A 13438-nucleotide genomic window follows, 5' to 3' on the forward strand; every position below is an offset into this window, starting at 1 on the left:
AAAAAAAAAAAAAAGACTGGAAAGTATTGGCCAATGACAGACACACAGGTCAATGGAATGGAATAGAGAAGGCATAAATAGACCTCACAAATATGCTCGGCTGTTTTGACAAAGGTACAAAAGCAATTCTACGAAAAATGGATATAGCCACTGCAACCAGTGGTACTGGAATAAGTGGACATTCACAGGCAAAGAAACAAGCTTCCACCTAAGTCTCACACCTTACTTTAAAATATTAGCTCAGGGGTCCAGTACAGTGCCTCACGTCTATAATCCCAGCACTCTGGGAGCCTGAGGCAGGTGGTTCACTTGAGTTTAGGAGTTCAAGACCAGCCTAAGCAAGAGCAAGACCCCATCTCTACTGAAAACAGAAAAACTAGCCAGGCATTGTGGTGGGCGCCTGTAGTCCCACCTACTCAAGAGGCTAAGGCAGGCAAATGGCTTAAGCCCAGGAGTTTGAGGCTGCCGTGAGCTACAGTGCCACAGCACTTTAGCCCAGGATAACAGAATAAGACTCTGTATTAAAAAAAAAAAAAAAAAGCTCAAAATGAATCAGACTTAAATGTAAAACATAAAACCATAAAACTTTTGGGAACAAACAAAGGAGAAAAGAATTTTCAGGATCTTGGGAATGATTCCTTTTATGAATAAATTCTTAAATTTGGCTTCATCAAAACTAAAAACTTTTGCTCTATAAAAGACCCTATTAAGAGGATTTAAAGGCATAAGGTATGGACCAGTAGAAAACATATGCAAACCACATACCCCAAAAAGGCCCAGTATCTAGAATATGTAAAGAACTCAAAACTCAACAGTCTTTTAAAAATCTACTTAGAAATGGTCCAAAGATTTGAAGAGACATCGTTTCACCTAAGAGGAGTTACAGAAAGCAAATAAGCATATGGAAAGCTATTCAATTAGGGAAATACAAATTAAAACCACAATTAGATATCACTACATACCTCCCAGAAGGGCTAAAATAAAAAATAGTGACAATAAATGCTGGAGAGGATGTGGACAAATTGGAACAGTCACACATCACTAGTGGCAATACAAAATGGTACCGCCACTCTGGGAAAGAAATTGACAGTTCTTTAAAAAGTAAACATGCAACTACTGCGTAATCCAACAATGACACTCCTGGTCATTTATCTCAAGAAATGCAGACTCACATCCACACAAAACTAGGGCATAGAGACTCACAGCAGCTCCAAACCAGGAACAAGCCCCATGTCCACCCACAGGTGAATGGTTAGATGATCTGAGATACATCCATTCCATGAGGCACCCATGGGCAATAAAAAGGCCAGACTATGGATGACTCTCTACAGTACCATGCTGAGATGTTTATAAAAAGCCAATCCCAACAGGTTGCAGACTGTATGATTCCATTGTATAACATTCCCGAAATGACAAAATCACAGAAATGAAGAACAAATAAGTAGTTACCAATGGTTAAGGAGGGAGTACAGGCCAGAGGGACATGGGTATGATTATGAAAGGGCAACACAAGGGATCCTCGTGGTGAGAAATCAGTTCTATACCCTGACTGAATCAACATAAATACCACGATTGTGATCCTGTACTATAGTTTCTCCTAATGTTCCCATTAGTGAAAACTGGGTAAAGGATACAAATAATCTTTATTGTGTCTTAAAATTGTATGTAAATCTATAATTATCTCAAAATAAAAAGCTTAACTAAAAATACATAGGATCATAAATGGAACCAAATATATTGAAAAAGTTATCAAAATATTAAATTTTTTGTGATATAGTAAAAAAAAACTTAGTAACGCACTAGGGAAGGTAAATGCCTATTTGAATTGGATAGTCAGGGAAGACCTCTCCTAAGAAGTGACCTTGTAAATCCAGCTCACGAAGGCTAAAAAAATTTTTTTTAACTGACCTTAATCTGTGCTGCGATCTGAATGATAAAAGGGAAATACCTTGCAAAGATCCAAGGAAAGGTATGAGGCTGAGACAACAGCTAACACATTAAGGAGAGGAAAGGAGCCAGTGTGGCTGGACATCAGCAGGAGAGGAAAGGGAGAGGCCAAGTCAGGGAAAGCTTCATCGGCCTGAGGAGAGAGTTCGGGTTCTATTCTACCTTGTTTTATTTCAGATTAATATGAGGGTATGTGTGGTCAGGTTACATCGTTTTCATTAGTAAGGTAAAGTCCAAGTTGTAGTTGTGACCTTCACCCAGGAAGTGTGCCACACTCCTTTGTAACAGTTAGGTGGGAACTTACCAAACCCCCTCCCCTTCACTTCTTGAATTAATTGAGTTTTTCCCTCATATGTGCATGTTACTAATCTGCACATTTCTGCTTATTATGGAGCACATGGGGTGTTTGATTCTCCATTCTTGTGAGACTTTACTTAGGAGGGTGTTCTCCAAATCCATCCAACTTGTAACAAAAGATGGTTGTATTCTAAATGCAACTGGAGGCTGCTGACATCTTGCAAGCAGAAGAATGACATGTTCTGAGATACCTTTTAATAAGAGCGTCCTGGCCACTGTGGGCCGATGGGAAGTAGCTGAGAAGAGTAAAGGTTTGGGAATTGACTAAGATGCTACCATACCTACAAGTACAAGAAATGATGGCCAGGACCAGGATGACAGCAGCAGAAATGAAGAAGAGTGAACAGATGAAGGATTATTTTTGAAAGTAGAACCAAGAGGAAGGACTTGCTGATTTTATTGGGAATAAGGGAAACAATCAAGGATGAGGTTTTGTTTTGTTTGGTTGGTTGGTTTCACTTGAACAGCTTCACAGATGTTAGAGACCACCAGTAGAAAAACAGGTTGGGGTGGAAAAAGTAACAGTTCAGGTTTAGACATCTTAAGTTTGAGATTTTATAAATATCCAAGGAGAGAGGGGATGTGGGCATTAAGATTTATGAGTCTACACCCAGGAAGAACATTTGAGCTGTAATTAAACTTTGCCAAAGGCTGGGGTATTTTAGAATTTAGAAATCCAAGGGATGAGTAGGAGCCAGTAAAGGAGGCCTGAAGGAACAGCCACTGAGTTTTCCAGAGGAAAACCAGGTGTAGCAGGTGCTGTGAACAGAGAATGGGCCATGAGCTCACTGGGAGCACATAGGAGCAAGGACCAGAGTGTTGGCAACTTGGGAGTCGCTGAAGCCCTAGGGAGGCAAGGTCTCAGAGCAGAGGGGAAGAAAGCCGACTGGAATAGCAACGAAGCAGAGGTAGGACAACAACTTCTCAATATACTTTCCCGGGAAGGGGAGAGGGGGAAAAGGTCAGAGGTAAAGAGATGTGAGATGAAGACAGAGTTTTCAGCTTTCTTTTTTCAAGGTAGGAGATCCCAGGGAGCATGTCTGCATGCAGACGGTGTTAGCCAAAAGAAGACATCAGAGAACATGATCTCATAACTTAATGAGTTCATTCAGGAGTAAGCAAAGAGGATTATAACCCAGAAACACAACCACTGCAAGCCAAAGATACACCCACAAAAGGGGGGGAGGGGAGAGTGCTTTTATTGGCAAAAAGGATAAACTGACCCAACCTGCTTAGAAACAGACCTCAATGGTTCCAGAGGCTCAAAGCCAGAGCAGGCATCAGTTCACTGACAGAGATGCCATCACTAGGCTAGGGTTCCTCTGAGAGCATCTTATCTGATGGATATGTGGAAATGTGGGTCACTAAAATGAAATGCATGAAAGATGTGAAGATGTATCTTACGGCTTTATTTTTGAAAGTCCTTGAGGGAGTCTCATCTCAGACAGGCAAGCATAAGCTCCTTCTTGCTCTCCCAGCTCTAATTTGCTTGGGTCCAACACGAGTGATCTCATCCTGGTATCTAAAACATTGACCCTTTTGCACAAGATCTTTCTGCAAAAGCACCACTGATCCATTAGCCTATGTTCACATTGAGGGTCCCTCAGTGCCAGGACGGACTGTTCCAGTTCGTCAGTCTTGTCCCACACTGGGGGAAGGTCATCAAGAGCGGAAGTCAGTATCAAGACCTTTTAGCCACACGTGAACAACAAAGAGGCCAGAAAGAGATGCTCTTGGGCTTACTCTGTCTGGCTTTCACTATTATGTTTGATTTTTGTCTATTCTTTGGGCGTTGGCTATTATTTCAAAGGCCCTGAGCCAATGTCATTCTGCCAGGAGTTGTATTTCTGCAGAGATATGACAGACAACAGGTACACATTTTAAGAAGGAAAATACAAAATAAAACCAACAGGAATATGACCAATCTAGTTTGTACAGTGGTTCTGAACTAAGATTGCCTAGAGGCAATCAACTACCCAAATCAAAGGACCATGAGGACCTGGAAGAGACCTGCTGTGCCTCACAGCCATGGAGTGGGGCTGAAATAACACAGAGTGCCAACTCTTCATAGGATGAGCAAAAAGTTGTGTTACGGTTGCGGCCCAAGTTACCCACAGGTGCACTAGAGGATTTCTCAGGTCAGGTTCTGTCACGCTACCCACAGCAGTTACTGATTGTGAAGTTTTAATTATAGTCCTGTCAAATGAAAAAGGAGGCATTAAGAGAAGTAAGAGTCTTGTTGTGATAAGCAGTATTGTTCTCATGGTCTTGGGGAAAGCTATCCAAAACACAAAGTCAGCAATTTCCCAGTCTGAATTTCCAGCATCAGGCGTTTAGTGAGGCCTGTCCCTTGAAATTTATATTAAACTGCTTATTTCTAGCTCATAGGTAAAGCTTTAAGAACGAGCAGTTTTCACTTTTAGTAATTACATGGTAGAAAATCAGATTGAAGAACATTAGAAGAATTTAGCATTTAGTCTATTCTACAGGTAGATAATAAAACTTGAAAATAATGCACAGGGCTGGAATCTAATAAACAGATACATTACAAGCATCCCAATTTTTACCAAAGATAAGCAGAATAGGACTAATTTGCTTATAAAGTAAGTTTAATTTTATCAGATTTGACCTGAGTATTTACATAGGTGTTGCAAGAACAGTGATTGAACCTCAGATTGGACTTTTTTATTTTTTAACTTTTGAGGCTAGAAAGCTAAATCAAGGCAGGCTTCAGAATTTATTTGCATAACATATAAACAATTTTTAATATGGTATTTAGTCAGATCTTAGATTTTTAATATAGTATTTAGTCATAACTAACTTCTTTATTGAATCCTGTTTGAAAGGAAATAGCTTTTATTGAATTTATGTAAATAATTATATTGTCATAAAATGAAAAATATTCATAAATTTTTTTTATTTTGGGTAAATCAGATAGGGAGAAAAATCAAATATTTCAATACTGTTCACAAGAGTATACATTATCAAATTAATGTAGATAGGGTGCCAAAAAAAGTACACATATTTTAAGAAAGAAAAAAATGTGTTAAAATCGTAATAACATATGCCAATAATGTTTGTTATCTTGTATATTGTATCTTACACCTCTTGTAATTGGAGAAGTCAAATTTGACTTGAGTATTACAATTTTAATACAGTTTTCTCCTTTCTTAAAATATATATACACCTTTTTGGCACTCTCTGTATGTGCCTAATAAAAAGCTTCCTTAAATCTAGAAAATAAAACATTAAAGAACCAGCAATATTTAAAATAAAAATCATAATATATTATCAGTTTAGTCCCATATAATTAATTCTTTTTCTGTTTGATCTTTGTTAGCAGTTTCATAAATGTATCAGTTTTATATTAGATTTTTGGAAATGTTTAGCTGATTCATTGATTTCTAAGTTATCAGATACATGTTCAAGGGCACTTGTTAGATCTCCTTCCATCTGACTACAGACACCTTTAGGGAAGAATCAAATCTGTGTAAGTGACAAACATTAGAATACCCACAGTTAAAAATCTTATGGTAATCCATTGCGACAAACAATTAACAAGGAAATTTAGTTACTTCTATAGTATACTGCCTTTTAGGAAAAGAAACAGAATGTCAACTGACAGCATCACACAGGTCCATCAGATCTTTATAAATTTTACACAATTTTTAGAATATTTATATCAACGTATCCACATAAATGTAATTTTAAGATTTAGCCTCACTTCTGAGAGATGACTCAGTTTTTCCAAAAAATAAAAAACCTAATAAAGACAGCACAAAGCACAAAAGACTATCTTAATAAAACAAAATCTGTTTCCCAGCCCAATTACTTAAAAGACAAAAAAATAAAGAAAAGAAAAAAGAAGAAGTATGACTATGACTACTTTTCCTTATGTGAAGCCCATTTAGATCATCTGGAAGTTGAATCTGAGAAAAGGTAGTTGAATTCAATTAGACACTGAAAGAGTACACATCTAAGGTTATGAATCGATACCATCTTACAGAAGAACAATTTAAACAAGTAAACCAGTACATTGAGCAGAGGAATGTATGGTTTTTAGGAAAAGTAAAAAGATATGAAAATGCCTGGTCACAAAGAACAATTTAGATACAGGAAAAAAAAAGTGAAAGCCAGGCACAGTAGCAGGCAACTACAGTCCCAGCTACTCGGAGGCTGAGATATGAGATCTTTGGTGCCCAGGCTGTAGTGCCTGTGAACTACCACTGCACTCTAGTCTGGGTGACACAGCGAGACCCCATGTCACAGAGGGGAAGGGGGTGAGAGGGAAAGGAGAGGAAGGGGAGGGGAGGGCAGGGGAGCAGGGAGGGGAGGAGGAATACAAAATGAAGTTGTAAGGTAGGAAATATTCTAACCACCAGGCCACAACAGCAGAGTCAGAATTAAAAGAAAAAAAAAAAGATACAGGAACTGAGGGAGAAGTTGAGAGAGGGGCCACTTCAGTTAAGCAAACAGTTGTATCTTTCTGCAAGCAGAGCAAGCCAAGGACACATGATCTGCAAATTAACTGTAGAGAGATGTGGCAAAAAGCCAAACTCTTGAGATATGAATCTGAAAAACTTTAAGAGGAAAACTCTACCTCAAGAAATGAAATTATCATTTTAAAGAAGATATACCTACTTAAAATTAGGCATAGAAACTGTAAAACAGGACAAAGTGTAGTTTGAAACATGATTGAAAATTTAAAGAAACAGATTTCAGAATTCAAGTGAAAACCTCTTGCCATGTTTTTCCCAAGAGTAGATCAACATTCTTAGAAAGCTGTGTTGTTCTGGTCCAGCATCAGCACTTCCCTAACACCAGTGCTAAATTCTTAGGAAAATTTATAAACAGTAGTCTTCCGATTCCAGCCAGCACAGTCACATGTAAAAAGCCGTGCAAGATCTATCCTCCGTTGGCCCTCCACAACGCACTCAGACTTTCCATTATTTCCCTAACCCAGCAGTCTTTGTCCTACTATGGAAACGGTCCAGGAGAGAAGAAATAAAAAGTACAGCACAAGAAGCGACAACAGCAGCAAAGTCCCCCAGAAACGAGAGACAGAGCTGAAGCCAGGTGTGCTCTGCCCATGGCCAGCAATGCACCCACGTGTGAGCTGCCAGGGTCCTTGGCCTGTCCACCTGTGGCCCATAAAGAAGAAAGGATGCGGACATGGATGACCACATAACGCTGAGATGGCAGACTCACCAGGGCAAACACGAGTAGTCCAGACTAAAGAGCAGCAAGCTCTACCTCCAAAGGGTGATTTGAACAGGCTTAATACTTGACAGTGTTAGCGTTGAAAAAGATTTACTCAATGCCAGGGGAAAGACACCATCATCCAAAGGTTAGAGAAAAAATGAGAAGGAATAACGCCGGGCTGGGAGGGCACTGGCTGCTGGTGCTGGGTGTCAGGAAAGCCCAGGTGGCCCTGGTAATTGCAAAGGGAGAGCCCATGGAGAAGGCATTTCAAAGAACCATAACAGTTAGGACTGTACTAATGCCTCCCTGATCTTATACCTAGTACTTCCCCCAAACCCTTTCCCCAACTCAGTACTTTTCTAGGTTTCTATAGAAAAGCAAAATCTATCCACATTTTGCTAACAAAGACTAGTATATGTTCACCTATTATTTAGCCAAATAAAGTAGTGGGTCAATTCTGTTTATTAAAAGTTTTATTTTCTGGGCAAAGCATGCCTATAACAGTGTCCCCAAATACACAAGACACCCCCTACATACTCAACTTTGGGAAACACAGTTAATAAAGCTGAAAAATCAAACTGAAGCAACAGGGGAAAAAAGTCCCTGCTTTCAAATGCATTTTTCAATCAAATTCCAACTGATACCCTGAGTTGCATTTACTTTTAAAACAAAAAATCATCAGTAGTAAGAAATGTTCAGATTATATTGTATCCTCCAGGTATTTAAAAACAATCAAAATCAATTTGATTTGAACATCTACCCAAGCACCCTGACTCCAAAAACATACATACACATGTGCACACACGTACACACAGAGATTTATAGATTAATTTATCAAACAATCCATAAAGAAAGGAATAAAATATTTTAGCTTCTTAGAAAATCTCATAACTTACAAAGAATATCCTTCTCTGAAGCATTTGCCCATAAATGGCCAGCCTGTGCTGTCAATGACTGCAGGAGTATGTCCAGGCCTCTTCAGACCACTTACCATGTTTCTGGTTAGTACATTAAAGAAGAAAGGGGGAAGTTAGTAAAAAGCTGTGTTAGGGGCCCCACTTCCCTAGTGTGGTGCTGGGTCACATGACAGAGGTTAAAGGGCACTGCTACATAAGGACAAAAAGAAGTAAAGCTAACGTGGAGCCCACAAAGGTGTCATCAGAGAGACACTAGTCTCAGAGAGAAGCAGAAAAAGAAGAGAGACAAAACTGGTCCCTAGACTTGCACGGAATACAGAGCAAGGCCCCTGGAAGGCAAGGCAGTCCAGAAGTGGAAAGAATGTGATGTCTATTACTACAGCTCCCTGGTCAGAGCGCACACAGGTGTGGCCTGCACCACCTTCACCAACAATAAATGCTGTTAGGAAAAATTACTATGAAATAAGCATAATGAATATAAACCACTGAGTGCTAACACTGATGTAATTACTATAAGCTGTATTTTTATTGTTCAATTTCACAAGAACCCACACGGCCATCTCTAAGCTATTTGTATTTATTTCTAATAGCTCAAGCTGTATCCCTATCTGGAAAGTAAGCAGCTCTATTAAAATATCTTACAAGAGAAAAAAAGTATTTAATTTCAAACACAGGGAACAGGTTCTAGTCTCAAATGCTAAAGCAAAGAATTAATTAAATTGTTATTAATATTAACTCAACTTGAAATCTTTCATTTTATTTCTTCTTCTTCTTCCTGTCGGTTTCCATGTGCTGCCAAATCCTGGGGTTTACAGTTCTGCAGTCCCTGTAAGGCAATGGTTCTCAGCCTTCCTAATGCTGCAGCCCTTTAATACAGTTCGCAACCTGTGTGTCACGACCCACAGGTTGAGAACTGCTGCTGTAAGTTAAGGTGACTTTTAGGAAAGAATGAATAATTAACTAGGTTATCGGTAATTTTTCCTGGTTGCCTGATCTATAAAAGATTCATTTACCTATATTCATCTTTCTCTTAAGTGAATTACTTAAGAATTTCAGAACTGGGATGTATATATGTATGTATGTATATATACACACACAAATACATACACATACCACATACACATGTACAATATACTGTACTTTATCAAGATATGGTTCACATACCATACAATTCACCTATTAAAATGTACAATACAGTGGTGTTCAGTATATTCAAAGAGTTGTGCAATCATCACCACAACCAATTTTATAACAGTCATAGCTTTTAAACCCTCTAATTCATCATACAGAGAGAAAACCAAAGTCCAGATGGGTTAAGTCACGTTCTTGAGGTCACAAAGCTAGTCACTGGCCTAGCCAAGCCTGGATCTATGGGAATTATTTAGCCACTGACATTATCTCAGGGTCCTTTTCTCCTGCCCTTGGAAAAATCCTATGTGAATTAAAATTCACTGTTAAAATGTTGTCTGAGAGGCATTTTTTATGATCATGTTCACTCTTACTATATTAAACCTTGTCTAATTTCTCCACCATATCTGTTGTATTGTAAGATTTCTTAAAAGGACTTGTAGAACAGATTTTTAAAAATCTATCTATTGAGCACTTTAACCACGAAATGTAGCTAGGAATCTCAGAGAGAATCTTTTTAAAGATTCTGAGATTCCTAGCTATCTGTTATAAAGATTCTCTCTGGGTTTCCTAAAATCACAGATGAAGTCACAAATGATTTCAGTTTATGAAAAAAAAAAAAGGCTAAATTAGACCTTCTGCTCATTTCATTTATAATGGACTGATTATGGGTAGTTAAACCAAACTCCCCATCACTAGCAAAATATTTCTTAAATGCCAATATAACCTGAACGGATTTCAACCATTCACTCTGGTTAGTGGTCAGAAACCAACTTAAATCATCCAGGGCTTATGTCTTGGTTACCTCTGAGATTTACGCCTATGATGTCTGTATCCATTAATTTTTTTTTTTCAAAAGAGGGGGTTTGTTCCCAGTCAATGCCAGAGAAACCAGTGTAACCAGCACAGTCAGTAACTCCTCGGGCACTGCCTTGCCCCTGGCTGTCCCAATGAGCTGAGAATGCTCCTCAAATACTCAGCTCACAGAAGCACCTGTTGATTGCTCCAACATGTAAATTCTCTTTTCAAGATAATCCTCTCTCTCCTGTATTCTACTAGTTCTTTCTTTCCTGTGTTGCTCCACACACCAAAATTTCACCTATTCAGTAAGTATGTATTGCGGGGTCATTGCTCATCAAGCACTGAGCTAAATATTGTCCTTAAACATGAGCACTCCCCAGACTCCGTCTTTAGCCCACTGAAGTGAATTTTCTCACTTCTGTCTAAACTTACACTTCAAAATCTCCATTTAGTGTGGAAAAGCCCCCAAATCAGTTGCTCCAGTCTTGGCCTCACCCCAAGCTCCAGGTCAGGAATGCACCTGACCATAGGCCAGTGACACATTAATGTCCCAAAGACCCTTCAAAGTGCCCAAGGGCCATCGTCTCCTTCAGTTTCCTCATCACCAGGGACAGCACCACTGTCTTCCCAGTCCCCCAAGCAGAAAAAGCATCACCCAGTTTCCTCATAGAAGAGGTGTGAGTGGGAGGACAGCAAGTACCTTTCAGCCTGGGACTGGGGCTAAAAGAAGAGAATCCTCTAATTCCTGCTGTTTTCACAGGCCCGTTTTAGAGAGTAGAAGGATGAAATTTCATCACAAATGTGGAATCTGAATGAAATCTGTCCACCTTGGTTCTAGCAAAATCCCAATTTTGGGATTGGGGGAGGGGAGCGTGCAACAGCATTGGTGCAGGTAGGGAAGAGGTTTCACAGTGAGAGCCCTGCCAGAGCTGAAGAGCCCGCAATGTCGGGAAACTAATTTGCTCATTATCAACACACACAGGCACATCAATTGCTTGTCTTTCTGTTTTCCTTTTTCTTCTGTTCCTAACGCCCCCACCACGTTATCTGCCATCCTTTGCGCGCTGGAAGGTGTGTCTAGCGCTGTTTGTTTACATGTCTGTCTCCCTGTCTCCCCACCGAGCTGTCAGCTCTTTGAGAGTAGAAGCCTGGTGCCCAGCCCTGGGCCAACATAGGCACGACAGTTGGGAGGGTAAGGCCCGCCATGGAGAGGAGCTCTAGCCGGGGAACCAGACACAGTCTAGCGAAGTCCATTTCCAGGCGCGCAGGCAGCGCAGCAGGGCCCAGGCAAGCGCCGCCGAGCACACTGCATGCCCCGAGGCGCTGGTGCGGGTGCGGCCCACCAGAGGCGGCGGGATGTGCCGCCCACGAGTCGCTCCCGACCGAAAGACTGGGTACCCCAGGGAGGCCCCGCTGGCATCACACTCCGCAGGGTCCACCTCCCAGCGCCTCTCCCTGAAGGCGCCCTCTCTCTCTCCCTCTCCCTTTCTCTCTGATACCCAAGACTATGTGGCCCGCCACCTTTGCGTTCTCCTAGGAACCTCTCAGATTTACAGCGGCCCAGGGTAGATCTCTGGGCCGGGGTCTGGGAGGTAGGAGATTCCAGAAGCCGAGGAGAAACCGGGAGGCCCCTCACCCACCCTCGCGCCCTCCTAGGCGGGAAGAAAACGAGCCCCAAGCAAGGCCCTTCAAGGAGCCAGAATCCCAAAGGTCTGGGAGCCTCCAAGGGGCCACAGCCTCCTAGTCCCCCTCCCTCCCTCCTCTGTGCCTCCCTACCTGGCTGGCTTTGTGGAACTGCTTCTTTAGCCCGGCCACCGACATCGCGACTGCGACTTGCTGGGGTGGGGTGGTCTCTGGGCTCTGCCGGGCCACGAGGCTGCAACACGCTGTAGGAGCGGGCGCCCGGGCCGGTACCCGCGCGGCTGGGCTCCGCCGGGCCCGCCTCCCACGGCCACCGCCACTGCCACAGCCACAGCCGCTGTCACACTCGCTCACACGCGCGCACGCAGATGGCAACACTGCGTTCCAAAGCCCCTGCGCACCCCATTGGCCAAGCCGCGTCGGTATGCAAATGAAGCCTCTGCGGCCGCCCACGCTTCATTGTTGCGTGGAGCCTTGGAGGATTTGAGCCCAGAGGAAGACCCGCCTGGGAAGCTGGACCTGGGGTTGTCCCGGGGGTCTGGGGAGCAGAGACCCACAGTACTTCTTGCTGGGCGCTGGACGGGACGGATCTGGTTTTGAGATTGGGTACCGAGAGAGGAATCACCTTTCTATGCTTCTGGGACTTAGTGCGAAACCTGCTTTTGCTCACAGGCAACATCGCCACCTCTGGCCGGTTTTCGGTGGGTGTTTTATGTTTTAAGAAGGAAACTCTTGGAAATAACGCCTAGAGAGTGAGAAATGCTACCAGACTAGGGATCTAGAGAAAGAGAAAGCGGTCTGTGGACGGTGGGCTTTCTTGTTTGTCCACGTAGTGCTCTGGGGACTAAGTGCTCAAGTGTTTTGGTCCTATGGGACCTCTAGAATTATGGAGTAATTTACCAATAAATACAGTGCTCGCCTCCCTGGGACGCTGCTGAGCCCACTGTCAACTGCACTAAGAGCAACTTTCGTCAAGGTATCGTAAATAGCACGTTCCATACCCCGGGAGAATTCACCCGGCCTGGCTCTCCCAGCTCACCCCTAGGAGGTATGTCAGTTACAGAGCTTCACTCTGCCCAAGGCCCTGAGCTCGCCGTGCTCACAGCCGAAGTCGACCCAGGGACACGGAGCATTGCCTTGATCCTCATTGACCATAGGGCCTAAGGACTTTCAAGACCTAGAACCCACTTTTGGCAACACTTCACGCGGAAGAAAACACCTTCCTCCATCAATCCTCACCTAAAAGACGGTCCTCTTTCTGGGCCCTCAGCAAGTCCCATCTGGGGTGACAAGCAGCCCCCGTCTGCCCTGGACACTTGGTTTACTCCTACGTCCTGGCATCTGCTTGGCTGTAGATGCTGAGTCCCTATCCCTTTTCCTCATCCTAGCAAGGACTGGGTGAATACAGCGCTCTGTGCCTCCGTTTCCTCACAAAGTGACCAGAG

General features: G+C 42.4%; 1 protein-coding gene across 3 annotated transcripts in view; it reads right to left on the reverse strand.

Annotated features, from left to right (window-relative positions):
* SH3GL3 (SH3 domain containing GRB2 like 3, endophilin A3) overlaps window positions 1-12483 on the reverse strand; it is a 189903-nt gene extending 177420 nt beyond the window's left edge. For all 3 annotated transcript variants that reach the window (XR_001161034.1, XM_012801832.1, XM_003784592.2), the window contains exon 1: window positions 12129-12483. Coding sequence is in view for 1 of the 3 variants with exons in the window: in XM_003784592.2 (XP_003784640.1) it covers window positions 12129-12173 (45 nt within the window). In the remaining 2 variants the exon portion in view is untranslated. The remainder of the gene's footprint in view (window positions 1-12128) is intronic.
* Between the last annotated feature and the right edge of the window lie 955 nt (window positions 12484-13438).

Source organism: Otolemur garnettii, unplaced genomic scaffold (assembly GCF_000181295.1).
Source record: "Otolemur garnettii isolate 467f Iridium unplaced genomic scaffold, OtoGar3 scaffold00011, whole genome shotgun sequence".
Classification (NCBI taxonomy): domain Eukaryota; kingdom Metazoa; phylum Chordata; class Mammalia; order Primates; family Galagidae; genus Otolemur; species Otolemur garnettii.